This window comes from Pteronotus mesoamericanus, unplaced genomic scaffold (assembly GCF_021234165.1).
Source record: "Pteronotus mesoamericanus isolate MK-2021 breed Mesoamerican mustached bat unplaced genomic scaffold, CSHL_Meso_final scaffold_128, whole genome shotgun sequence".
NCBI lineage: Eukaryota > Metazoa > Chordata > Mammalia > Chiroptera > Mormoopidae > Pteronotus > Pteronotus mesoamericanus.
Window position 1 is genome coordinate 3,153,513 of NW_026555305.1, and position 27,296 is coordinate 3,180,808.

Sequence of the window (27,296 nt, forward strand, 5' to 3'; positions counted from 1 at the left end):
CAGCCCTAAATATGCGTCCTTAGATGCCTCTCTGCCTCGTTTCCATAAACTGGTTCCCAAAAGCAGGACACCCAGCTCACACGGTCTGTACAGTTTAGATTTTATCGCATGGGAGATTATATTTTTCGAAGGATTGCAATTCACAGACTCGGGAGCAGCGTGTCTGAGTGCCCTGGCCCTCCACATCCTCGCCAGCACAGAATGTCAGAGCTCCTTTAATTTCATGAGAACTGGGTGGTGGGGAAAAAATGTGTTTCAAATAATAGTTCCTAAGGATCCAGGTTTCACTGTCTTTTTCATCTGTTTACTGGTGTTGGGATTTTCACTTCATTAAATGTTCAACTTAGTTGCTTGTTTTTAAGTTGGTTAGCTTTTTCATTGTGGAAGCTTTGTAGATTCTATTTACATAGTAAGAGTTATATATTTCTTTGCCATGTGTAGTATTTCTTAAAAGAACAACACCATTTTCTCCAGACTATCAATTTGCCCCTTTAGGGTATTATTTTTCATTCTACCATTTATCAACTAGATTACCTTCTCCTTCCTGGCTTTAGAAAATCCACCCCTCTAAGCATGATATACAATATACAAAATTCTCCTTCCTCCTGAAATACTTCTATCCCCTTGCCTGCCTTTACATCTTTCGCCCGTCTTGTCTATAGAGTGTTTTCCTCCAGATGGAGAGCCAATCATGTGAGCAATGCTGTGAAACCAACCAGTCCTTTCCACCCCAATTTGAAATCTGTCTTCTGTCATATATACACGCCGAGATCTATTTCTAGGCTGTCTATTCCACCCCAAGGATGGCTGTTTTCCAGTGTCAGGACACGTGTACTGCTTTTAGAATCAGGGGAAAATGTTATTTTTTTTTTTAAAGACAGTAATTCCTTTGGAACCCCTGCAGAGCCCGGCCAGGAGCAGAAATGCCTGGCAACTAGGAGGCCAGACTGAGGGGGACCGGAGAAATAGGAAGGACCCAGCGGCTTGTAAAATAAAGTCTTCCCTTTTATTTCAAATCAACCCATTCCCAAGTTAGTGCCACAGGTGGAGAGCAGGACCCCCGAGCCCACCAGTGCATGGTGAGAGGGAGGGCACGCAGGCCTCTTCAAGGATGGCCCTGGCGGCCGGCCGAGGAGGAGGGGCCCCCTCACGGCCAGCCCCGGCCCTGGCCTGCCCTCAGCCTTCTCCCAGGGCTGAGGGTGCGGAGAGGGGGCAGGGCAGGAAGGCAGTCCTGTCTGGGGTGTCCGCGGCCAGGGCTGTTGTTAGTGGTGGGAGCCCAGTGAGGCTGGGTTAGTGGGGTCTCCTCTGGCTGCCAGGGAAGGAACTGCAGATGGAGACAGAGACAGGGCAGTGGACGCTGGGGGCAAAGGCCGCCGCCATGCCCGGCATGGGAGAGGAGGCTCTGAGAGCCGGGGTGCTGCTTTGACAACTCACCAGGGAGGGGGGACCGGCTCCAGTCGGAGGTGGAGCAGGGGCTCAGATAGATGACTGCCACTGCACGAAGCGCTTGGATTCCTGCGGGGGGTTTGGAGCCAGAGGAGCACGTGACGTGGGAGGCCGTCTCAGTCGTGCGACTCCCCCAGCCTCCTCCCTCAGACCCAGGGGTCCAGGCCCCCGCCCCTCCCCACGCAGGCCCAGGGGTCCAGTACCTGAGGGTTGAAAGGGTCGTCATCGTCTGTGTCATCGTAGTCGTCACTGGGGTGCGATGGGGGGGCGTGGCAGAGAAGGAGGGTGTGGGAATCCATCAGGAGGCGGCCCTCTCAACGGCCCCCACCCTTGCCCGGTTCCCCTCCCCCCTCCTGTCTCCCCTCCTGACCTGGGTGGGAACAGGGCCCAGGCGCGAGGCAGGCTGCAGAGGGCAGTGGCCAGGGCTCCTGCCGACAGGAGGGAGAAGAGCAGCAGGAAGAGCAGACCTTCCAGGGCGTCTTCGCACAGGCCGCGCAGGGCTGCTCCATAATCCTGGGTGGGCGGGGAGGCCGTCAGTGGGCAGCGCCCCGCCCCCCGGCCCCCGCACACCCTCTATGCCGCTCCGACTGTCGTCCTGGCTGTGCAATGCGGGGCAAGTCACTCAGCGTCTCTGCGCCTCAGTATCCCTGTGGTCACACGTGCTCAGCACAGAGCCGGGCACACAGGAAGCGCTCAGCGCACAGTAGGTGCTGTGGTCCCTCTCATTATTACACCCAGAGGTACGACCTCAAATCTCAGCCTCCTGTCTGTCACAGAGAAGCCTCCACCCCTCCCCCCACCCAGCAGATGCCAGTAGCACCTCCCCAGTTGTGACAACCAAACACGTCCCCACGCAGTGCCCAGTGTCCCCTGGGCAAAATCGCTGGCCTTGGACAATGCCCAGGATAACACTTAGAAGACGCCCTGCGTTGCAACTGCACAACGCACATAGCACGCACTTGATAAATGCCAGCTGTTAACCCTGGAAATGGTCAGGACCCCCATTTACTGACTGCTCCGCCATCACGCATCAGCAAGGATGGGCCCGGGGCCTGCCATGAGCCTGCCCCGCCCCCGGTTCCAGGGGACTTCGGTAACCAGGCCCCCCACCTGCCCACGGCTGAGGGAGGCAGCCCTGGGGCCCCACCACCCCGGTGGCCCTGTCAGGAAAGAGCTGGGCCCGGGGGACGTCTGGAGCGCTGAGACGGGCCAAGGCTGCTGTGACATCGCTGAGGAAGGGATGCCAGGGGCCAAGGCCGGGGACCAGGCACAGCCAACCACACAGTCCCTGTAGACCCTGCGAGACGCGGGGAGGTTAATCGGTGCGCCGGGGAATCCCTGGAGGGCTTAAGGCGAAGGAAGAACTTGATGGGATTGTGTTTAAAAGGCTCACCCAGCTGTTGGCTGTCGCGGGGAGAGCAGAGGGGGACAGGGAGCAGGGGCCTGGGAAAAGTCTCTGACCGCTGGGCAGGAGGTGAACAGGGTGAGGACCAGGGATGCGGCGGTGGGTGGCCCATGCCAGCAGCGCTCAGACTCCCGGTGGGTGTCAGAGGGAGGGCGAACAGGACCTGCCGGCCACATGGTCACGGGAGGTCAGGACAGGGAACAGAAGGGATGACCTAGGTGTCCGGCTTGAGCCCCTGCATGGGGGGTGGGGGTGGGGTGCCCGGCGCTGAGCCAGTAAAGCCCGGGCAGGGCAATGGGGTTCCTCACGGACAGGCTCAGACACGCACAATGTCCTGCCATCCCCCTAAATGCCCTGCAAGGCCGAGCCCACACCGCTGCCTTTTGCAACGGCAGAATGGGCAAGCCACTTGCCCAGGGTCACACAGTGTGGAAGGGACAGAGCTGGGATTGGAACCGGGTCTCTCAGGCTTCGGAGCCCGCCCTTCTGACGTACCATCCCTGAGGTCCCTCATCCTGATTTTTATTTATTTATTTATGGACAGAGGGGAAGGGAGGGAGAAAAAGAGGGAGAGAAACAGCCATGTGTGGTTGCCTCTCACGTACCCCCTACTGGGGACCAGGCCTGCAACCCAGGCCTGTGCCCTGACTGGGAATTGAACCAGCCACCCTCTGGTTCGCAGGCTGGCGCTCAGGGCACTGAGCCACATCAGCCAGGGCCCTCATCCTGATTTTAATATAGGGGACCCCGAGGCCCAGACAGGGACACGGGCTTGCTGGTGCATGAGTGGACCACAGAGACCCTGACCCGCCCTCCTCCTCCCTCCCTTTCCTCCTCCACAAGGAACCTTGGGCTCCACTCCAACTGGACCGCAGAGAAACGTGTGAGCTATTTGAATAAAGAGCGGCGTGGCCTCCGAGGACATCCCACCTGCCTCAGCTCTGGGTGCCAGCAGCTCTGACTGTTGACTCAGTGCCTCCCCCGTGCCCCATTGTTAGAGCACCAGTTTCAGAAGTATGGGGGCAGGGGGAGCCATGGAAGGGATCTGAACACGGCAAGGAGCAGCCCAGACCCGTCCTGTGGGAGAGACGGGTCCCTCTGGGGGTCAGGTTGCCAGACCAGACACAGGACTCCAGTGAGGTTTGAATTTCAGATGCCCGACGACAACAAAAGCCTAGTTAGTACAAGTGTCTCCCCAGTGTGGCTGGGACACACTTAGAGTAAAAGGGTATGTGTTGTTTGCAGGATCTGGCAGCCTTGTCAAGAGGCCACCCGGGCACAGACAGGGAAGGAACGGAGCTGTGTGTCCTCAGGCCGGAACCGCAGCAGGCCCTTGGTGTTGGGGGGCGGGGGCGTCAGACAGTGGATGAGGACAGTCAGGAGGCAGAAGGGACAAGACTGGCGAATGCCTGGCTGTGAGGGCTACGAGAATGAGAGGCGCGAGGACCCCGTGCACGGGCTGGCGGGGCGACCCAGCCCTGTGTACCTTATAACCCAAGTCCGTAAGACAGACAACAACAGCCATTCCTTCTCCATCGCATTACTCACGAGGGCTCCGTGAGGCCCCAGAGCCCGCACTGAGCAAAGCCCACGTGTGCCAGCGGGGAGACTGGTTTTCTCCTGAACCCCCACAACGACCCGGTAAAACAGGTCCCATCTCCCTCATTTCGCAGGGAAGGAAACCGAGAGGCAGGGACATGCGCCTGCCTGGGGCCACACAGCCGGCGTCAGAGCGCCGACAGGAAGGCGTACACGGGACTGCAGGTCTCTCTCCTGGGGGGCCGCCCCCCCCGGCCCCCGCCTCTGGACGAGGGCAGCACTCGCTACACAAGGGCCTCGCAGGCATTCATCCCGGAGTCCCGGTTCTGTAAGTGAGGAAACTGAGGCACAGAGAAGTCAGTGACTTGCCTGAAGCCGAGAGCTAGGACTGGAACGCGGGCAGTCTAGCTCCAGAGTTCACTAGGTTGTATAGCCTTTAGGAGGGAGGCAGGGGAGAGGAGGAAGAGGAGGAAGAGGAGGAGGAGGAGGAGGAGAGGGGAAGAGGAAGTAAGTGGACTGGAGGGGGAGGGAAGGATGGTGGGTGGAGAAAGGAGGGAGGGGGAAAAGAAGGAAGGAACCTAGGTGATAGATGGATAGGATAGTGGATAGGTAGAGAATACTATGTGATACATAAACAACAGATTGACAGGTAGAGAATACTATGTGATACATAAACAACAGATTGACAGAGGGATTTCTTGGGGACAATGGGAAAAAACCTGACAGGGTCCGAGGAGGAGAAGGAGGACCTTCAGGGTCCAGGCAGAGGCTCCTCGTAGTAATAATTTGGGGAGGGGTCAGGAGTCACCTTGTGCAAGCCTCGACAGTGCAGTAGGGCCACCAGCTGGTGGAAGTTTCCTTCAGTCACATTCAATGTCTCCTCCAGGGACAGCAGAGGTTTCTGCGGTGGGAGGAAGATGGTTATCCCCCCTACTCCTTAGGCCTGTGGGTTGCCGGGGCCCCGCCCATCTCTTCAGGCCCCGCCCACACAGACGGACCAAGCCCCTTTATTCGGGCTCCGCTCACCCGCCGATCCCTCTTCCTGGCCCCGCCCACACGCCAGGACCACGCCCCCAACTTCCACGACCACGCCCTCTGACCCACGCTTCCTATGGGCCCCGCCCACTCCTCAAGTCTGTCCCGGCCCTTGGCCCTGCGAGACAGGGTGTAGGGGCAGCGCCGACCTGCGCGGAAGGGAACTGGGGCACAGCCTCTCGCTCCAGGCCTTGCAGCTGGGAGTGGATGTTGGCCAGAGCTCGCTGGGACAGCGTCAGCCTCTGCAGGAGCACAAGGCGCGAGGAGTCCGCAGTGGCCCAGCCCCAGCCCACTCCTCCCTGGGGACTCAGAACGGGGAGGGGGGCGGCCCGTGGGGCCTTCATCCTCCCCCAGGACCCCTAAGGCCAGGCCTAGCCCTCCTCCACCCGGTTCCCTGGCCCGCAGCCCTAACCTGTTGAAAGGGGTTGGAGACGGCCTGGTTGCAGAGGAAATAATAGTTCAGGATGTCTGAGGTGAGAGGGAAAGAAGGGGAGGCCCGTGAGCCGGGGCGGGGCTCGGTGGGGGGCGGGGTGGGGGGGGAAGGCGTTGGGGGCAGGGCCCTGTCTTCCCACCCTCCCCAGCTCAGGACCGGACTCCTGTGGTCCCAGTGACCTGGCATTCTGAGCCCGGCCACTGGCCCAGCGCTGAAAAGCTTCTGCTCGGGCCACAGCCGAAAACACGCCGGCCTCCACACGCCCCGGGAACCCCTGCTTCTGAGGGTGTCCGCTTGCCTATACTGCGCTTCCCCCAGTTTCCCCAAGCAGCCAAATCCTCCACCCCTCAGGCCTGGCACCCTTTCCGGAGCCCCTGATCTCTAGCCCTCTGTCTTATTCGGCCCAGCCACCAGGTGCTGAGGGCTTCAGGGACAGGCAGCCTGGCTGACTCTGGGCACCGCCACCCCACCCCAGGCAGGACTGAGCGCAGAGGCCTGACCGCCAGGGCATGCGCCAGACCCATGGGGTCACCTGAGCCAAGCCCAGTCTCCTCCTGGGTCAGGTTGAGGACGTAGGTGTCTGGGCTGGAGCAGAAGTCACTGAGGCCCTGAGAGAAGCAGGAGGAGAGGGGGCTCAGGCGCTACCCTGCGCCGATGCCACACTCCCGCCTCCCTGGGACCCAGGGGTCCGGGCCCCCAGCCCTTCAGGACCTAGAAAACCAGCCCCCGCCGGCCCCAGGACCCAGAAGCCTGGCCTCCGCACTCACCACGGCTGTAGCTGCCTCCAGGCCCAGGGAGCCCCAGCTCAGGACAAGGACCACAAGACTCATCACGGTCATCCTGTGGGGGGAGGGACTGGACTTGAGGTTCTGAATCTCTCCACCTTGCCTCTTCCCATCGCCCCCCCCCACCCCAAATCCCAGCACAGCCCTACCCCCAGCCTCTGGAACCCAGAGAATCAGAATTAGGGGCAAAGTTGGAGGGGGGTGTGGATCTGTGGTTGTTGACATCCCATTGAACTCCGGGTCCCTGCTGGGAGCGGGGGCGGGAGTGGGGGGCAGGCAGTGGGAAGGGCCGTGGGCTGCCAGGATTCAGCCCAGCTCTGCCCTGTCTTCTCTGGGACTCTGAGAGGGCTACTGCCCAGCGCGGGGGCCCATGTCCTGGACTTGAATTCCACAGGACCCGCCCTGGCCGGTGTGGCTCAGCGGATTGAGCGCCGGCCTGAGAACCAAAGGGTTTGCACTTCAATTCCCAGTCAGGGCACAGGCCTGGGTTGCAGGCCAGGTCCCCAGTAGGGGGCACCCAAGAGGCAACCACACGTTGATGTTTCTCTCCCTCTCTTTCTCCCTCCCTTCCCCTCTCTAAAAATAAATAGCAAAGAAGAAAGAAAGAATGCTGCAGGGCCCAGTTTTGCCAAGCACACCCTCAGGTTCCCTCTGGGTTGGCCACCTGCTCACCCAGGTGGCCCCTCCCAGCCCCAGGGCTGAAGTTGCCTCCTGGTTTTTCTCTGGGCATGGGGTTTGCAGGGCCGGCACTGAAGGGTGGGCAGCGGGCAAGAAAGGAACCTGGAGGGGGAGCCAATGCCAAAGTCCCTGGGCCCAACCACGGCCCTGACCGGCCAGGGCCCCGTTTCCCCGTCTCTAAGCCTGGGGGGGGGGGCATGGGTGGGACAGCAGGACCCCTCACCCCAGGGGGGTGTGGGGGTGGTGCCACTCCAGTGGCAGGGAGGAAGCGAGGGCTCCTCCAAACGGAACAGGCTGGCCTGCCTTGGCTCCAGCGCCAGCACTTCCTGACCGGGCAGCCCCGAGTCAGCAGCCCCACCATCCTGCGCCCCAACCTTCCCCTCAGTTAAATGGAAGGAACTGCCTCCCAATGGGATCGGTGTGAGGGTTCCAGAAGAGCACAGGGCACATAGAATGAGCCACGTCATGGCCACACAGCCGCAGACGTGGTCGCCTCCTGCCTCTGGTCCCTCATCTGCCAGGCCGGCTCCTGACAGGCCCCTCCTCGGCCGAAGGCGTCAGTGTGCACGGCCCGCCCCAGATGTCACCGATCGCTGCCATCCCCAGCGCCAGCACCATTCCAGGGGCACCCTAGGATCTCCTGCTCTGCCCACTACAAGGCAGCCCAGCCCGGTGACTCCGTGGAGGGCACAGAGGTCCGTGGGACAGAGCGATGAGCCTGCGGGAGCCCGGGGTCCCTCTCAAGAGCGCTGCAGGGTGGCACTCAGGCCGCCCCCGTGCCATAACAGGAGCCTGCCGGGGGCGCCCGGACTCACACGATCACCAGCCACCTGCTCTGCTTTGCCAGGCCCAGGAGGATGAAGAGGCAGACCAGGAGCTCCAGGAGCAGCAGGAGGACGTAGGCCAGCCACCTGGGGAGGGGGAGGGGGACACACGGGGTCGGGGGGAGAATTGCATGAAGAAGCAAACCCAGCCTTCCAGCACCCAGGCTCCCAGACTCCTCTTGGACACCAATCCCTGCTCGTCACCAGGTCTGACCCCTGGACACAGCCCGGCTTGTCTGAAACGGGCGCACTGGCAGGCGGGCCACCCTCGCCTTCTATACAGAGCACAGGCCCCGGGGCAACCAGACCTCGCGCGAACTCTGTGACCTGTAACCTTGCACGTGTGACCTGGCCTCAGAGTCCAGCCCCCAGCGCCCCCTGCAGAGGGGAGCACCCAGCGCCCTGTTGTACAGCCTGAGGGTGCGGTGCCTGCAGACGGGCCGCCTGGGCCTCCGCCTCTTAGCTGTGGATAACTGTCTCAGCAACTCTGCCTCCCGTGCCTCAGTCTCCCCGCCTGTAACGGAGGTGGTGAACGACAGCACCTGCTTCCAAAGGCTGCCAGGAGGCCGATGAGTGAGAGCACTTAGAAAAGTGCCAGGCCCACATGCTAAAATACCAGCTTGAACATGAATAAGGGAACTTTAACTGTTCATCGATAATTCCGTACCAGCGAATAACAATGCAGTCTGACTGGAGAGAACACGTGGGAGGCCACAGCACAGGTCAGCCACATAGTACGTGCTGGATAAATAGCATGTTCCCGGGCAGGGGCTGGGGTCCCCGAGTGGCCCCCGGTGGCCTCCAGGGCTTTGGTCTGCAAGTCCCCATTGCCAGCTCATGCCACCAGCTTCAGGCAGGTGGCCAGTCCTGCTCTAAGCGGCCGGCCATGAACGCGTGCTATAAGCCTCCACGGACTCTGCCAGCAAAGCTCTCCCTCCCTCGAGGAAACTTCCTTCAAGGAAACTGGCCCATCTGTCGTTTGAGGGACAAGAAAGTGCCAGGCGCTCCGGGGCCAGTTTCTCCAGAAGGCATTCCCTGTTGCTGGTGGGTCCGCCTTGCCCTGGCGTGGCCCACACCCCTGCCCCTCCCCCCGGAACGGCCGAGGCTTGCCTGTGTGGTCCCTGGGACTCGCTGGGCCCCAGGCCTGTCTGATACCCCCCGGGGCGTCCTCCTCGGGGCCTGCTTCAGCCCTGTCCGCCTTGAGCCTTCCAACTCTGCCCCCTCCCCTGGGCTGGGCCCTAGGCATGTATCTTCTTAGGTGAACGAGAGAAATAACTTTCAGTGGATGAAGTAATGGGGACTTCCTCATGGTAGTGCTGGGAAGGGTGGCTGTCCCAGAAGTCTGCCTAACTTGTCCCGTCCCCTCCTTCAAATGGCACCTTCGCGGTGTGGCCTTCCAGGACTCCCCATTCAAACCGTCAGCTGGGGTCCACTGCGCGCCCCCTCTCATGCTTCCTGTTCTGCAAAGCTCTTTCTACCCGCCCCCCCCCCCCTTCGGACATTCAATTACTGGCTCCCTCTGCCGAACAGGCCAGAAATCGCTCTCTGCTTCCCTCATTAATCTATCTCATGAAGACCTACATTTTACAAACACCTGCATCGTGTGTGCCAGTCACCTGACTGATAGCGGCTCATTCGATCCTCAACAACCCAATAAGAGGGGAGAGGTGCTGTCCACTGTTCCCATTCGTAGACGGGGACACTGAGGCCCAGGGCTGGAGAGGGCTGGTTGAGGTCATGTCGTTAGGGAGTGGCCATCTGGCTTCAGCGCGCACGCCCCTCACCCCGTGGGCTGGGCTGCCGTCCCTCTCACCAAACGGTGCTAAATAAGTATTTGTTGAAGGGATACAGGTGTCCGGTGGATGGCGGAGGGAGCGACCTCGTTAACAGGCCAGTCCAGAAGTGAGCGAGCGCAATTAATGAAGGGGGGAGCCAAGCAATGAATGAATGAGCGGATGCCTGGAGGGACAAGATACTGCAGGGGTGCTTGGGGGTGGGCGTCGCTTGGTCCCCTCTTGACAGCAGGGTTTCTCAACCTTGTTGCTACTGACCCAGGACGGATCGTCCTTGCTGTGGGGACCGTCCTAAGAACTGCAGGGTGTCAAGCAGCGCCCCGGCCTCCACCCGCCAGATGCATAGTTGTGATGACCAGTCGTGCCTCCAGACATCGCCCGATGCCCGCTGGGGCACAAGCAGCCAGAGGAGTGGTGGCCCACCTGTATTCCTCCACAAAGGACACATCTTCGGCCACCTGCAGGGGGCTCAGTGGCACCCCCTGCCAGAAGGCCAGCCCCTGGAGCTGCTGGGCCACAGCCTCCGCCTGCCTCCGAGCCCCTCGGGCGGCCGCCACCAGCTCCGTGCGCTGCGTGAGCACCTCCTCCAGGGCGGTCAGCTCCGTCCTCACGGCCTCGCCCAGCCTCTCCACCGTCTCCAGCACCTGGGCGCAGGGGTGGGTCTGGGGTCAGGGCAGGGCGTTCTCAGGGGGCCCAGGGGTGGGGGACGGGGTTGCGAAGGAGGGACGAGCAATGGCAGGTGTCTGGGATCGGGGGCTGGGGCATCTGTGGCTGAGGAAGGGGCGGAGGGGGCTCTCTGGTCTGTTTGTGGAGCTCTGTGGCCTCCATCAGGAGCTCTGGGTGGTCAGTGGCTTGAACCCCAGGTAGAGACTCAGGCCCCAGAAGGAGGATTCGGTCTGGGGTCCTGGGTCTGACGTTCACGTCTGCCTGTCTGAGCCTGGGGTCTCGTCTGGGTTCCATGGCCCAGCGTCTGCACAGGACATGAAACCTGAGGTCTGAGGCTGGGCTTAGGTCCCAATGGCCAGGGATGGTGCGGGGACGGGGGGCCTCTGGTCCAGTTCCTAGGTCTCAACACTGAGGTCCCCAAGTTTGCATTGGAGCCAAGAGGCAGGTCTGGATCTGACCTGGGGGCAGGGGCAAAGGTCATGGGTGGTTGGTCTCCACGGGCTTTGGGCTTTGAGCTGAAGCCCAGGGCTGGGGATACGTGTGAGTGTGGGCTCTGGGTTCTGGTTCAGAGGGAGTCACGTGGGAGGCCCTGATTTGCAGCCGGGGTGGGGGTTGGTGGTACCATCGGAGTCTGAAACTCTCAGCCTGGGGGTCCTAAATTTTAGGTCTCGCGTCTCAGCTCTGGAGTTAGGGTTCCGTTTCCTTGGAATGGGGCCCTCGTCCGAGTGGGGAACCCGTGGGAGGGTGGGTGTGGGGTCTGGCCGCCCCCGGCCCCTCACCAGGTGGTCAATGGCGCTGAGCGTGTGGTTGGCGTGCACCAGTGCGGAGCTGAGCTGGGCCACCCCATCACTGGTCTCGCTGTTGCCATAGAAACCGATGCCAATGCCAGCGCTGTGAGGAGGGACGGGGAAATCACAATGCGTCCTGGGACCTGAGGGGCCGCCGACCCCACCTCCTCACACACCCAGTCCCCCCCCACCCCCATGCCATTGGGCGAGCCCACCGTGGGAAAAGAACGTCTCCAGGCTGGCCCCCCACCGGTTGCCAGGGTAACGGGAAGGCCTCACTCCCCCGGGCCGAGGGACGTCATTGTGATGCTAATGGTAGGTGGAGTGGAAAGGGGAGGGCACCCCAGATTTAACTCGCACCTCACCGGAGCGGGACCCCTGTCCCGCCCGGCCCCGGGATGACCAGTCTCCCCCCACCCCGCCCCCCCCCCCCACGACAGCTGGCCGCACAACCGTTTCCTCCATCCTTTCCCAAGAGCCCAGGGTCCTCCGCACCTGTCCCTCCGGGACCCAGCCACCCCCTCCCCCACATCCTGGGGTTTCCCAGGCATTCAGGCCCCCAGCCACCATCCCCCGGGGCGCCCGAGCCTGGAGCTCCCGGCCACCCCCCCACCCCGACCCGAGGGACCCAAGCTTCTGGCCAGCTGGGAGCCAAGCAAGGGATTGTGGGCGCCCCCGCCCCTCCGCAGCCAGCACACAGAGCTCCATTGTGGGGCCTGAATCGGCCCCCACCCCCCACCCCAGTGTGTCCCTCGGCGGAGGGGCCAGGGCCAGACAGGGGAGGAGGGAGCGGGACGCCTTCCCAGTTCCCAGCCGCAGCGCAGCCTCCGCCCCCAGCCCTGGGACCCGACGCCCGCGCCGCCGCCCATTGTTCGCATCCCCACAAAGCTGCCTTGTTCCCAGGCCGCGGGGGCCGGCCGTGTCTCTCCCCCGCCGGGCCTTTGTCCGCCTGCTCCGTCCACCCCCACTCAGGAGGGCTCGGGGAGGAAGCATCTGGGACGCAGGCCGCCCGGCCGCCTCCCCCACAAACACCCCAATCACAGACGCCGCTCCAGGCGCTGCTGGAGTGGCCGAGGGCCGCGGTGGGAGGACCGGCTTCCGGGCCACTCCCCCGGCCCGGCAGGTCTCGAGGTGCCCCAATCTGTGGGACAGGACAGCTGTCCCACCCCAGTGTGTGCGCGGGGCGCGCGGGCGGGCGCGCGGGCGGGGGCCTGGCAGCTGGGCTGCGCTCAGAGCTGGCCCTGGGTGTAGGATGTGTCAAACTCATCTCCTCCCGCCCGGGGGGTTCCCAGAAGCTCCCAGGGAACTGCAGCTCCGAATGTCCACTCTGCTGCTTGGGCCACGTGGCCTTGTCCTTCTGGCTGAATTGTCCTCTTGCAAAACTGGGAGTGACGTCCCCCAAGTGGAGCGCGGTTACTTCGGCCGGGGGCGGGAGGGGGGGCGCGGGGCGGGGCCGAGGGAGGCCGGCTCGGGCCTGGGTGGGGAGCAGGTGGTCTGGGCCCAGACTAGTGTTGTCCTCCCTCCCCCAGACCAGAACACCTGTGCCCTGAGGGCCGTGACCTGGCACAAAGCAGGCACTCAAGGAGTGACCGACCTGAATGGATGAGTTAAGGAATGACAAGGGGTAACATTTACCAGGAGTTTCAATGGGAGCCGGGCTCTGGACCTTCTCTCACTCAATCTTACCGCGAGGAGGTGGGTCTCACCGTGATACCCATTTTAGAGATGTGGAAACTGAGGCGGGGGGGGGGGACTAGATCACTGCCCCGGGTGGCACAGCCCTCGCGTGGCAGAGCCACCAAACCCAGAGAGTCTGACCGCCCAGCTCTTCACCCTGACCCTGTCCCGCCAGGCCGGTTGCCCTGGGAAAGGTCAACTCTCTTGAGCCTCAGTTTCTGCATCCATCAAATGGGGACAACTCTGCCTGCCGCTGAGGTGGGGCTCTAGGGCGCCGCAGGAAGCCCGGCAGAGAGTTCGGGGAGCCCTGTCCCCACTCCCCCACCCGCCCTGGGGCCCCATTACCAGCCGACGAGAAGGGCAGCGATGCAGCTCCAGGTGACGCAGCCGCCCCCGGGCGGGGGGCTCTTGGCGCCGGGAGGCTCGGGGGGCCGGCAGCAGCAGACGCGGATGAGGTAGGCAGCAATGAGAATGAGGCTGAGGCCCAGCCCCAGGCCGGCCAAGGCCGCCACCAGCAACAGGGCCTGGGGAGGAGGGGTGACCGCGCCTCAGAGGGGTTCGGGCCCCACCCCAGCTCCGCTGGTGGGTGGCACCCAGGGTCTCAGTGGAGGAGGGAGGCACCTCTCACCAGCCTGGGGGCCACGCCCACAGGGTGGTATTCAGGTTTGTGGGGAGAGATGGGGTCCCCCTTTCCCCAGACTGGAGGCTGGGGGTCTGTGACTTGGAACTGGGTCACTGGGAGGCCTGAGTCTTGGGTTCTAGCTCTGCTCGGCCCAGCCATGGCTGCGTGATGTTTGACAGGGGGCTTCCCCTCTCTGAGGCTCAGGTTTCCCCTCAGCCAGGTAGCCGGCTGGAGCATCTCTCAGGACTGGGACGCAGGACTGTGGGGTCAGGGGGTGGTGGGGGCTCCTCTTCCCAGAGACGTGTGCGTGAGGCTGGGGGTGGCAGGCTTCCCCCTCCCCCCTGTGGGCCCTCCCCACTCCCTGCTCACTCTCTGTCCCCTGCCTCTGAGCTCTGCACACCCACCCCAGTGTGAGCCTGTCACCCAGGGACTCACGGGGAGGGGGCGTGACAGCCTCACAGAGAGAGAGAGAGAGAGAGAGAGAGAGAGAGAGAGAGAGAGTGTGTGTGTGTGTGTGTGTGTAAGTCTCAGAGATAGAGACAGGGAGCAGAGACAGAGTGGGGGCGGGGGCAGGGGGAGCAGACTCAGGGAGAGACGGAGAAGTAGAGACCCCGAGGCAAGAGACAGGTGGAGACAGAGGTGGAGGGAGAGCCAGAGGGCGGAGGGCGGAGGCAGGGAGGGGAAGGGGGCTCCCCCGGGGGGGGGTTGCACAGGGACGCTCTGCGCAGAGGCCCAGAGCGGGCCGGGGTTCGCCTGGCACCACGCAGCCTGGGAGGGACAACATCAGGGACAGAATCGGACTTGTGGACTCATGCGACTGTTTCCCCTAAACCAGGGTCCCTGCCTTTGTGCTCACACTGGGGGGTGTGTGTGTGACAAGTGCGTGGCGTGTGTGTGTTTCTGCCTGTGTTACAGGTGTGTTATCGCTGACGGAGTTTATCTCTCACGGGGTAATACACCTAAGTGTGTGCGTGGTGGGGGGGTGTGTACACATACGTGTGTCTCCACGGGAGCCCCTGTATCTTCAGGGGTGAGAGAGCGCGGGGTGGGCGTCTGCGTGTGTCTGGCACACTTCCTTGAGTGTAAGCGGGTCTTAGGTGGGGCGTGTGAGAGCGCGGGCGGGTGTGATGTGCGAATGTGAGCTCGAGCGCGCAGATGCGTGTGAGCGTGCGGGCACGCGGTGTGTGTGTGACTGAGTGCAAGAATGTGTGTGTGTATGCGTGTGGGAGTGCATGTGTGTGTGTATATGTGAGTGTATATGTAAATGCATGTGAGTATATGTGAGTGTGCGGGAGTGTATATTTGTGGATATGTGAATATGTGTGAGTGTATACGTGTGTAAGGGTATGTGTATATGAGTGTGTATATGGGAGTGTGTGTGAGTATACGTGTCTATGTCTGAATGTGTCTGAGTGCACGTCAATGTGTGTATGCGAGAGTATATGTGTTTGTATATGTGAGTGTGAGGATGTATACATGTGAGTGTGAAAACGTGTGTGTAGGTAGGAGTGTGTGCGTCTGAGTGTGACTGTGTGTATATGTGTGTCTGGGTCCCCACCTGAGTGTCACCAGGGCCCTGACCACTTCCCAGCTGTGCCCACTGCGGTGACCGCCCTGGGGGCGATGTCCCCTCCTGGGGCGTGTGGCCCCGTGCGCTCCAGCCCCAGTGCTGCCACCCGGGCTCAGACGGGAGGGGGCCTTAGCCCGCCTGAGCGCCTCAGGCGGGCACAGGGTCTGGGACATGTGTGGCTGTGTGGCCATCTGTGTGGGCCGGTCTCCGTGGTGCGGAGGCACCAGGCCGCGTTGGAGGCTGTGATTGTGTAACGGGAGGGTGTGGGACAGGGGCTGGCGGCCCCCTTTGCGGGGAGAAGGTGCGCGCGGGAGGCAGGGAGGAGCTGCTCAAGCCGGCACAGCCGTGACCCAAATAGCTCAGAATACAGCACACATCCCCCCTCTCCGCGTTTCTGGGAGCCCCCCTCCTCAGCTCTCCAGTGCCCAGCCCTGGTCCCAGGAGCTCCCCAGGACAGATCCGAGGGCTCCAGACCCTTCAGGCAGGGCCCAGGACCCATCCCGGCCCCCCCAGGACTCCCAGCCCCCCCACCCCGTCCGCAGCTCAGCCAAGCTTTGCTCATTCAGCTCAAAGTCAAGGACTTCAATTTAACTGGGTCAGAGGACAGTTCTTTGGCCCCTATTGGAGCGGCCCCCGGCCGGGCCCCCTTCCCCAGCGACCCGGGGCTCCGTGAGCTCCCCCTCCCCCACCCTCCGGACCGGACCGTGTCCGTCCTCCTCGGCTCCCCAAGCCAAACCTCACCCCCACCCCCACCCCCGCCCCATCCAGCGCCCTGTCCGCCCCTTCTGTCCCGAGACGGGCTCCCAGCCTCCGCTTCCAGCATCCCCACCGCATCTCCCCAACCCTGGCCCCGACCCCCTCACCCCGTCCCCATTTCAGGTCTCAGTCCGGTCCCAGAACCAGAGCCTGCGCACCCCCAGCCTTTCTCCTCTCCAGCAGATCGCCTCCTCTCTCCGGCGCCCCACCTTCCCTGGACTGTCCACCCCATGAGGGACGGTCATCTTTTAGGACGCCTGGTCCCCTGGTGACCCTGGGCGCTCGCGTCTTCCAGGCAGTTCTCAGAGACCCTGGAATCCAAGAGCCTCCATTCTCCTCCCTCCGCGGGGACCCAGGGGTCCAGGCCACTAGCCCTCTTTTATCTAAGCAGCGAGGGGTCTGGTACCCCCAGCGCCCGTCCCAGGGGAACCTCCAGGTATGGGATCCCTGAGCGCCTCCTCCCTCGGACACCCCAAAGTCGGGGCCCGGCCCTCACCCTCACTCTCAGAGAACGCAGGGGTCTCTCACCCAGAACCGCCGGCCCCCAACCCCCCGCGCCCGCTCCCACCTGCTGGTATTCCTGCTCTTGGGGCGCGAAGCCGCTGGGCACCGGACGGAGCTGGAAGTCGGCGCGGGGCAGCTGATGTAGCAGATGCACCCAGGCCGAGGGTCGGTAGCCCGGGGGCTCCCCCATGGCCCCGGGGCAGGGCGCGCGGGGCGACGCCGGGGCTGCGGGAGCCTCGGTGGCGGAGCGGGGCGCGGGCGGAGCGGGGTCTGGCGGGGCTCTGGGGAGCGCAGCAGGGGGGAGGGAGGGGGCAGGGGGCGGAGATTGGGGGGCGGAGGCGGGAGGCGCGGCCCGGGCGGGCGCGGTGCTGCCCCTGGCGGCGGCCGTGGGGACTGCGGCGTAGCGGGTGGGCCCTGGCCTTCCGGCCTGTCCTGGCGGCTCCCACCTGCGGCCCGCGCACAGGTACCGTGACATTCTCGTCCCTAGAAGGCCGCTCATGCCGTTAGGTCACCGTACGACAGGAGAATCCCTTTATCTTTAGGACGAACGTTCACGTCCGGACAAAGGTCGCTAGTATCCGCACAGCATTTTACAAATAATGGCAGTCGCATCAATTTTAAAAAAATCCCAGCAAAACCCTCTATCCTCTACATCAGCGCGCTGTCACCTGCACAGGATGCCTCTTTTCGGGTAAAAGCCCCTTCTGCTAAAAAACAAAACAAAACAAAACAAACAAACAAAAAAACCCCCAAACAGAACCGGAACCCTGTATGCATAAGAACACAGCTGCTAAACACTGACTCGCCTCTGAGTGCAGAGGCCACCCCAGAGCTCCGCGCTGCATTCCCTGGTAGAAGCCCCTCACTTCCGGTGGGCGGGGTCTGCGCAAGACCCCGCCCACCGGAAGAAGAACCCGCGCCTGGCGTCTTCCCAAGGCTCCTTCCACGTGCTGGAGAATCTCTCCAAAGGGCTGCTCCCGTCTCTTCGAGGACCTTCCTGTGCCTTGCTACGCACTGTACGGTTTACAGCCGCTGCCTGTGTTGAGTCGCACGGATACCTGGCGAAGGAGAGACCCTTGAAGGGGGCCTTGCCACATAGATGTCACCACCCAGGCAGTCAAAGCTGGAGCTAAAACGAAGGTCCCTAGGAATCCGCTCCAGGGGCCTTCCCACCCCCAGGGAGCAGGGCGAGGCTTGGGCACTTGCAGCCCCCACACCAGGCACCGCTGGCGGGGAAGAAGATGGTGGGAGGAAGACGCGGAGGAGAGTCCTCCGCTTGCCTCCCATGTTTTGCCCCAGATCGGTGAGGCAGGGTTGGGGCCCCCGCCCGTGCCATTGTTAGGGAGAAAAACTATGGCGGTGATGACGGCACCGTGATGGTCATGGTCACGATGATGATGACGATGGTAATGGTGAGGGTGATGATGGGGATGTCGGCGATGATGGATTAGAGTGATGATGATGGTGAGGATGATGATGGTGGTAGTGGTGATGGTGAGGATGGTGAGGATGATGGTGAGGATGGTGAGGAGGAGGAGGAGGATGGTGGTGATGATGGTGAGGATGGTGATGACGGAGAAGACTGATGAAAGCTGCCCCTGACACACAACCCCCCCAACTCTGGGTTACTCCCTTCAGAAAAAGGTCTCAACGGACTGAATCGCCCCCTTTCCCTCCCCTTGCTTCACTCTGGCTCTTCCTCTCATGCCCAGCTCTGTCCCTCACGCAGGGTTTGGGTCCCAGACGCCTGCCGTCTGGTGTCTTTAGAGAATTGCTTTATCCTGCATTGATTAGGCCCAAGACATCCCTCCTCATCTATGGGAGACCTGAGGTGCTCTCTGGTCGAAGTTTGCTGGCTTGATCGTCCCCTGTCCTCATTCCCGCAGCCTGTTTCTCCGGGGGAAGACAGATGGGTATTCCAGGGTGGTCTTTGAGCATTTATTTCCAGGGCTTTTGGCCGAACACCGTTCCAACGCCATCTCAAACTCGCTAGGTGTTAACCCAGGGCTTGGGCGCCTGAGAGCCCCCTCACGGGTGCTTGCCATATGGGGAGAGGGATGCAGCATTGCCAGATGTTCCACATTTCCCAGAGAAGACAGAAATCTGGATATTTTTAAAAGCAAAATCCCTCAGCTTTTAAATGTTAAAACTAATTCAAATGAAAAAAAAATTCTGTGTGGGCCAAATAAAACCTGTCTGTGGGTTGGAGCTGGCTCTGGTCTAGCCAGACGCTGAGCAGCACCCGCATGCGTGCAGCAAGTGGAGGAAGGGGGGGCCCAAGGAGGCTGCGAAGGAGCAGCCAGGGAGGTGGGCAGAAAGCCAGAGAGAGGCAGCAATGCCGCCTCCTCCGGGAAGGCACCCTGACCAGCCTCCCTTGTCAGAAAGAAGGGCAGGTCCTGGCTCAAGGGCTCAGCATGAGCTCCTGTGACTTAAATTCAGATTTCACTAAGGTTGTGAGTGCATATATTATGAGTAAATTTAGATAATGTTCTAGAACATACAAAATAAATCTATGTTGGCAGAGTGATCAGAACTGTGATTACAACCAGGACAATTGGGAACAGAGCTGAGTGGGAAGGGGGCTGCGGGGTCTTTTTGGGTGATGGCATTGTTCTGTATCTTGATAAGGGCTTTGGCTGCACAGGGATCTGCATTTATAGTACACTTAAGATTTGTGCATTTTATGACAAATTTTACCTCAAAAGAAAAATAAAAACTCCAGTTAATAATAGGCATGTTTAAGTATTGGGAAGAAGTATAGTGATGTCTGTAGTTTCCTTTGAAAACAAAATCAGATGGATTGACTAAGGGATATATATGTAATAAAGCAAAATATCAATGGTAGAATCTAGGTGTTGGGTATCTAGGTATTCCCTGTAATATTCTTTATTTTTTCCAGCTTTATTGAGATACAACAATATGTAACACTGTATAAGTTTAAGGTATACAATGTGATGATTTGATACATGTATATATTGCAAAATGATTGCTACAAAAAGATTAGTTAACATGTATATCACCTGCCATAGTTACTTTTGCAGGTGTCTGTGGTGAGAACTTTGAAAATCTATTCTCTTAGCAACTTTCAAGTACATAGTGCAGTATTCTTAACTCTAGTCCCCAGAAATCATTCATCTTATAACTGGAAGCTTGTGCTCTTTTGATCAACTCCATCCATTCCCTCCACCCCCATGCCTGGTAACAACAAATCTGTTCTCTGATTCTGTGGGGTTTTTGGTTTGTTTTTTGTTTTGTTTTTTTTTTAGAGTTTACACGTAAGCAAAATCCTACAGTATTTGCCTTTTTCTCTAGAACTTACTTCACTTTAACATAGTACCCTCTAGTTCCATCCATGTTGCAAATGGCAGGAGTTCCCCCTTTTTATGGCTGAGTGATGTTTCATTTTGTGTGTTTATGTCACATTTTCTTTATGTCTTCACCCACTAACAGACACTGAGGTTGTTTTCATTCTTTGGCTATTGTGAATAATGCTGTGATGAACATCGGGTGCAGATACCTCTTTGAGATAATGATTTCAATTCCTTTGGATAAATCTCTAGAAGTGGAATTGCTGGGCCATAAGGCCATTCTATTTTTAACTTTTTGAGGAACCTCCATACTGTTTTCCACAGGGGCTGCACCAGTCTGCATTCCCACCAACAGTGCACGAGGGTTCCCTTTACTCTATGTCCTCACCAGCATTTGTTGTTTGTTGATTTTTTGATGATAGCCATTCTGACCCATGGGAGTAATGTCTCATTGTGGTTTTAATTTGCGTCTCTCTCACGATTAGTGATGTTGAGCACCTTTACATTGTCTGCTGGCCATCTGTATGTCTTCTTTGGAGAAGTGTCTATTTAGGTCCTTTGCCCATGTTATAATTAGACTATTTGTTTTCTTCACTGTAATATTCTTTTAATGTTTCTGTATGTTTGAAATTTTTCATACTACAATGTTGAGAAAAAGGGGCAAGGTATATTTAGAGAACCAAAATAGATAAAGTAGTATTGGATTATGAGTCAAATATGAAAGAAATATATCCATAGGTCCAAAGTGCTACACATCACTGATTGAATGAAGTAATACATGGGAGAGAACAGACAACTGTCCCACGTACAAGAATGCCAAAGAATGCACGTGACTGTTCTTCCGCTGAGGATGTGGAGAGTAAGTCCTGACTTTGGGAGAGCATGTTCAAGGGGCAAAAACTAAAAGCATTTCGCGTAAGATCAGAAACAAGACTGGGATGTCTGCTTTCCCCACTCTCACTCACCGCAATAGTGGAAGTCGTAGCCACAGTGATCAGACAAGAAGAAGAAATAAAAGGCACCCAAACTGGAAAGGAAGAAGTAAAACTGTCATTATTTGCAGGTGACAAAATACAGTATATAGAGAACCCTAAAGAGTCCACCAAAAACCTAGTAGAACTGATCAATAAAGTCAGTAAAGTAGTAGGATACAAAATGAACATCCAAAAATCACTTACATTTCTATACACCAATAAAGAACTCTGAGAAATGGAAACTAAGAAAACAATACCATTTACAATTGTGTCAAAAAAAAAAAAAAAACCCACCTAGAAATAAATTTAACCAAGGACGTAAAAGACCTATCCTCGGAAAATTATAAGACACTGAAGAAAGCACCTGGGGAAGACACAAATAAGTGGAAGCACATGCCATGTTCATGGATGGGAAGAATTAATCTCATTAAAGGGATGAGGGGTGGGGGGAGCGGGGAGGAACTTGACAATGGAGAAACCTGACAGACTACATCAGCCGCAGGTTCTGGGTCAGCATCGACAGGGATCAACTTATATACAATGTGGTCTCCTGGGGGAGATCCTGGAACAGAAGGACATCAGGCAAGAACTGAGGCCTGAATAAAATGGCACTGGAGTTAGCAATAACCCGCCCACACTCATTCAAGAGTTACCCCCAAGCACCGTGGTAATGTCAGATGGTAGCAGCAGGAGAAACTCTGTACTATCCTTACGACTTTTTGGTCCATCTAACAGTATTCTAAGATTTAAAAAAAAAATTACCTAAAAAAAGAAATCCAAATTAAAAAAAAAAAAAAGACAGAATAAAAAAAGAGTGTGAGCTGACTGGTGCGAACAGGAAACCATTTTTTTCTGTCTCCTGCCATCTGTCTGAGTCCCCTTTCCCTTCCCCTTGGCTATATCGGGAGTGGATCAGCCACATTTTCTTGCTACACGGAGGCTTTCCAACTGTCTCGATTTTAGGGGCGTCAGGAGTCTGGCCTCAGTTAGTATCCAAACATCCCTCTGGGGTCCAGCTCAAAGTCACTTTCTTTCTCGGGGTGGGGGAGGGACCCTGAGCTCAGACCCCACAAACCATGGGAGAAGAGGGCGGGGCACGTGGTTGTGGGGTCCACTGTCCGGTCTCCGAGGTAGAAGGGAACGGAGACAGAGACCCGTGTCCCTGGTGCTGTATCATTCTGGCCACCGCCTGGCCAGTCTTACCGCCGGGATCTCCTTGTGCCATGGAAGTCCCTGAGAATCCGCCTCCTCGTTCTCCCAGCCCACCAAGAAGTCCCCCTTTCCTTCTGCAATGTCCACGCAAGTTGGGGTTATTACTCACTGCAGCGTGAGAGAGTGTACTTCATGGGGTGAGAGGTAACACACCAAGTAAGGGGGCGCACTGTGTCTCCCCAAATTCGTATGTTGAAGCACTGACTCCCAGGGCCTTAGAAATGACTGTATATTTAGAGACAGGGCATTCAAAGACATAATTAAGTTACAATGAAGTCATTAGGATGGGCTCTAGTCCCATAGGACTTAAAAGGAAAGGAGACTGGGACACAGACACACACAGGGGACAAACATGGGAGGACACAGGGAAGAGACAGTCACCAACAAGCTAAGGGAGAGAGTCCTCAGAAGGAACCAAGCCTGCTGACACTTTCATCTCGAAGTCCCACCCTCCAGAACCACGAGACAATACACTTCTGTTGTCCACGGCGCCTGGTCTGTGGTGCTTGGTTATGGAAGCGCAAGCGAACTCATACAGGGGGCGTTAGAATCTAGCATAGGAGTTGGATTTCCTTTGGTTCTTTTGAACCAGGTGAAGGAAGAGAGCTTGCCTGCCCTGGAGCGTTGTCCGGAAGCGGGGGCAGGTCTGTGGTTGGGTATCTGCAGCAACCTTATCTGCGGAGGGCAGACCAGACTGCTAGACATGTAGGGGTGCAGCAGGCCTCCTTGAGCGAGAGAGGGGGAGCTCGGCGCCTGTGGCTTGCACGGCAATGTCGCCTGGGGCGGGTGTTCGGCAAGATGGCGTGTGTCCACCAGGCGCCGTCACATCTGTTCTGCACATTGGGGTCTCTCTTTTCCTTTCCCGCCGGAAGCAACCTGGCCACCAGGTGAGGCATTTATTTCCTTCTCTCCATTCCTCCTTCGCTCCCTCCCTCCCTCCCAGGCCACCTGACTGACCTGCGGAGGCGATGGGCACGGCTCCCAGGCTCGCAAGGCCACGGATGGCGCGCCCGCCCTTCCAGGAACGCCCGCAGCAGGCCTGACCCAGGGGAGAAATACTCGGTGCCAAGCCTCTGAGGTGGGCGTTTCCCACGGCAGGGCCCCTGAGCGTTGGCCCTCGGCCCTGCTCTGTGCTCCTGCTCTTGCTGTCCCTCCACGGCCCTCCCCACAATGCACCCCGGGACCCTATCCTCCACGCAGTTCCCTGGGGGTGGGGCCCCCGCTGCCAGGCAGCGCCCACAGCGTCAGACCTGCGCCCTGCCACGTGGGTGCCGTGACAGCTGCCCAGCGGCCTGCCCCTGTCCCCGGGCCCCCACCTCATACTTCCAAACTTCAGGGGCTCACACCCTCTCCTCTCGCAAAGCCCCTGCTCCCTGCTAGGGAGGGGCCCAGATGACTTAAAATGCAGGTTTTATTGTTACACAGGAACGCCGAGGCCAACAAATCAGGGAGGAAGTGGTTTGTTATACTCATGAATGTGGGGAAGGGTGCACCCTCTCTTTCTGGCCTGCAGTTGACTGCACACAGCAGAGGAGGGGGGACGGAGAGACAGAGAGAGAGAGAGAGAGATGGGGAATAAAAGAATGTCTCCAGACACTTCCCGATAGCTGTATTGGGGACCCTTCCATCATCCCCGCTGCTTGCTTGACTCCACGGTAATTATCTTGCAGATCCAGGGACTCTACTATAATTACCCAGCTGGTTCTGAAAGCTCCTGGCGCAGCTTTCCAGTGGGTTCCTGAGACTATTCCACGATCCCTTCGTCGGTTCCAGCGATGCGACTTCCTTCAGGGACTGCGTAATCGTGGGCCAGTTCCTAGCCCTCTGACATAACTGTCTGGCCTTTTCTAGAAATATGGCCTTAATTTCCCAATTGTTTTGGTGAGGCCCCAACGACCTCAGTCCCCTTTCTGGGTACCAGAAACAGAGGTGGAATTCTGATTCTATCTTGTCCTCCAAGAGCTCATCGGCTGTTGGGAAGAGAAGTTGAGACGTTTGTCACCCAGAGCAAGGAGACAGCCAGCACGGAATTCAGTGGGAGCCTGGAGGAAGGATGCCGGGCCTTCCTGCACAGCTGTGTAGGTTGCGCACTGCACGATGCTGGGGTCACGATCCCCCAAACTCTGCTTTCCACAGAGCCCCGTTGAAACTGTGAGGAGCCTTGCAAGACCCCCAGGACAGGCATCCGGGGGTCAGACAGGGACACACCTGGAGCAGCCCTGACCCTTACAAGGGAGGTCCCCTGACTGGGTGGTTCAGTGGGTTGGAGCATTAACCCATGCACTGAAGGGTTGTGGGTTCATATCCCAGTCAGGGCACATACTTAGATTGCAGATTTGAGCTCCAGCTGGGTGCATTCAGAAGCAACTGATGGATGTCTCTCTCTCTCTCTCACATCTCCGCCCTCCCACCCCTGCTTCTCTCTCTCTCTAAAATCAGTGAACATCTCCTCGGGTGAGGATTGCAGCAGAGGGTGTCTGAGGTGACCGGATGATGCCACCTCAGCTTTCTAGTGAAGCTGAATGTATTCTGTTGACGGCACACTATTTCTCTCTGCAAAAATATAAGCTCTTCGAGCGCAGAGATCTTTTTCTGTTTTGTTTATTGATGGGCCTCAAGAGCCTCGAGCCCTCTCTGGCACACACTTGAAGGTCAGTAAATAGTTACCGAATGCAGAAATCATTTTATCAGATGAAAAAGCAAACGTTCCTTCAATTTAGAAGATACCTTCTCCAGCGGCCACTAGAGGGCGCTCAAGATATATGTTAATTCTCCATAGTCCCAGGTGAGTGGTCTCTGGCCCTGGGCCTTCAGGACGGGAGCCAGGTGACCGTGGGGTGACCACAGACTTTCTCCTCGGTGAACCTCCACCTCCCCATATGTAGCATGGAGACAAAAGTGACTGAAATGAGCTGCTGCAAAGAACAAATGGGACAATGCATTCATGTGAAGGTGACTGGCCAATGAGAAGTCTGATGTGATGACAACAATTGAAACTTAGTATGTAATTGTCTTTTTTTCTCTCACTGAGAAACTGTGTTCTTTTTCCTCTGTTTTTGAAAAAATGTAGTGATAATGGAGCTTGCTGGATGCCTTGGGACTTCCATTCTCTCTCTCTCTCTCTCCCCCCTCCCCCTCCCTCCCTCTCCCTCTCCCTCTCTCTCTCTCTCTCTCTCCCCTCCTCCCTCCCTCTCCCTCCCTCCCTCTCCCTCCCTCCCTCTCTCTCTCTCTCTCTCACACACACACACACACACACACACACACACACACACACACACTTCCTTTTTTCTACTCTAGCTCCAAAAGTTGCATGCTCAGCAACTAGTTCCCCAAACTTCATATTTTCTTTAAAAAAAAAAATCAAAGAGCCTAAAAATTTCACTCTCAGTATGAGACGTTTATTGCCTCTAACAATTTTCCATACAAACCACTCTCTGTTCTATTTCATAACGTCTGTGTGTTTGTTTTTTTAACTCTGTAACTCAAAAGTTAGGCAGAAATGTTTGGAGTTTCAAAATGTGTGTTTTTTAAATCTTTTCAATTGTGACTTCTGATACAATTTTATTTGTAGTCAGAGAATATGGTTTATATTAGAAAAAATCTAGGGACGGCTTTGAGGGTTTCTTGGTGGATTAATAAGAGGTTGATTTTTGGAAATGTTTGGTATGTTCTTGAAAGAATGTTGATGGTCTGAGAGTGCTGTTTAGTGCATGCAAATGAGACAACTGTAATAATGATAATAGCAGTCATATTAGTCATCAGCGTTTGAGCTCTTGCTATGTGTCAGATTCTGCCTGAGCACTTTTAATGTATTGACTCACTGAATATTCACAAAAGTCCCAAGATCTAGGAACTGTTACTTTTTAAATTATTTCAGAGGAAGAAGTAGAGGCATAAAGAGATCCAGTAACTTATCCAAAGTCACAGTGCTTGTAAGTGGCAAAGCCAGGATTCAAAGAGAGGAATCTGGGTTTTAGAATTTTATTTAATAATAATGCACTGGGTGCTTCCTTATACTTTGTGTATTCTGCATGTACTTACGTATCCAACATCATCCAAAAGTAGTTATTGAATATCTGTGATGTGCCAGGAACTTTGCTGGATTCAGGGACACAATAGGAAACCCTGAAGGAAAAAAAAAATGCTTTCTAGGTGGAGACAGTCAGTAAAGAATATTCATAAGTAAAATACATAACAAGGTTAGCAATACATGCTGAAGAGAGGGTAAAAAGCAGCAAAAGACACTACAGAAATCTGGAGGGAGTGGGCATTTTTATTTTTAGGTAGGATGGTCTGGGAAGGGCAAGGGACGGGAACATTGGAACAAGGCTGGGGGAGGGAAGGGGCAAGCCAAGGGCATATATGGGAACAAACATTCCAGGCAGAGAGAATGGCAGCTGCAGAAGTCCTGCGGCAGGTGCGTGGCTGGTGGGTTCAAGGCGCGGGACAGACGTCAATGTGGCCAGAACAGTTGGTGTGGGGGAGAGTTGGAGAAGCTGCTGTGAGCACAGCAAACCAAGAAGAAGCCCACAAAGCTCTGTGAATCTGCTGAGATGGGAAACCCTCAGATGTTTCTGAGCAGAGGAATGACACCAAAGGGCCAGTCTTTAGTTATTTTATTGCCAAATTGTATTTAATTATCAGCATGGCTTAACTGGGGAATTGAAAGTGGTACTTTGGGGAGAGATTCCAGACTTTTTTTTTAAGTTGAGATTTATCTGACATCTAACGTTGTATAAATGTATGGCGTACAACATATCGATTCGATATATTTATAATATGGTTGCCCTTCGAGCGTTAGCTAACATCTCTATGGTGTCACATAATTATCATCTCTTCTTGTGGTGGGAACAGTGAAATCTCTTAGTGAGTTTAATGCTTAGAACACAGTGTTGCTGCATATCATCACTGTACTGTGTATCAGATCTCCAGCGTTTATTTAGCTACTACTTGCAACTTTGTACCCTCAGAAAATATCTCCTATTCCCTCACCCCCAGCCCCAGGTAACACCATTCTACTCTCTGCTGTAGATTCCACATATACATGAGATCATACAATATTTGTCTTTCTCAGCCTGACTTACCTCACTTTACATAATGCCCTCAAGGCCCGTCCACATTGTTGCAAATGGCAGGGTTACATTCTTTCTCATGGCTGAATATTTTGCATAGATAGGTCACATCTTCTTTATCGATTTATCCACTGTTGGACACTGGGGTTGCTTCCTCCTCTTGGCCACCATGAATAATACTGCAAGGGACATGAGGCTACATATATCTT

At 57.1% G+C, this 27,296-nt stretch overlaps 1 protein-coding gene across 2 annotated transcripts; it reads right to left on the minus strand.

Annotated features, from left to right (window-relative positions):
• Positions 1-1,006: 1,006 nt before the first annotated feature.
• Positions 1,007-16,755, minus strand: TTYH1 (tweety family member 1). Of its 2 annotated transcripts, XM_054588357.1 has the most exons (14): positions 16,586-16,755; positions 13,415-13,593; positions 11,384-11,495; positions 10,362-10,582; positions 8,137-8,232; positions 6,626-6,698; positions 6,391-6,466; positions 5,838-5,893; positions 5,575-5,667; positions 5,199-5,291; positions 1,817-1,959; positions 1,650-1,695; positions 1,435-1,515; positions 1,007-1,324 (listed from the first exon to the last, which is right to left on the minus strand). In XM_054588357.1, exons 1-13 carry the CDS (start codon positions 16,709-16,711, stop codon positions 1,477-1,479), a joined length of 1,353 nt encoding a protein of 450 aa, XP_054444332.1. In that variant the 5' UTR covers positions 16,712-16,755; the 3' UTR covers positions 1,007-1,324; positions 1,435-1,476. The 2 variants fall into 2 exon arrangements, with proteins under 2 accessions (XP_054444332.1, XP_054444330.1); XM_054588355.1 differs by lacking the exon at positions 1,650-1,695.
• Between the last annotated feature and the right edge of the window lie 10,541 nt (positions 16,756-27,296).

Excerpts from the sequence above, each read along its gene's own strand:
- TTYH1 (XM_054588355.1), bottom strand. The coding sequence starts at position 16,711 with ATGGGGGAGCCCCCGGGCTACCGACCCTCGGCCTGGGTGCATCTGCTA. Across the intron at positions 10,583-11,383 it reads TCAGCGCCATTGACCACCTG|GTGCTGGAGACGGTGGAGAG; the intron begins GTGAGGGGCCGG and ends CCCTGCGCCCAG. Across the intron at positions 1,325-1,434 it reads GAGCCGGTCCCCCCTCCCTG|TTCCTTCCCTGGCAGCCAGA; the intron begins GTGAGTTGTCAA and ends CTCCATCTGCAG.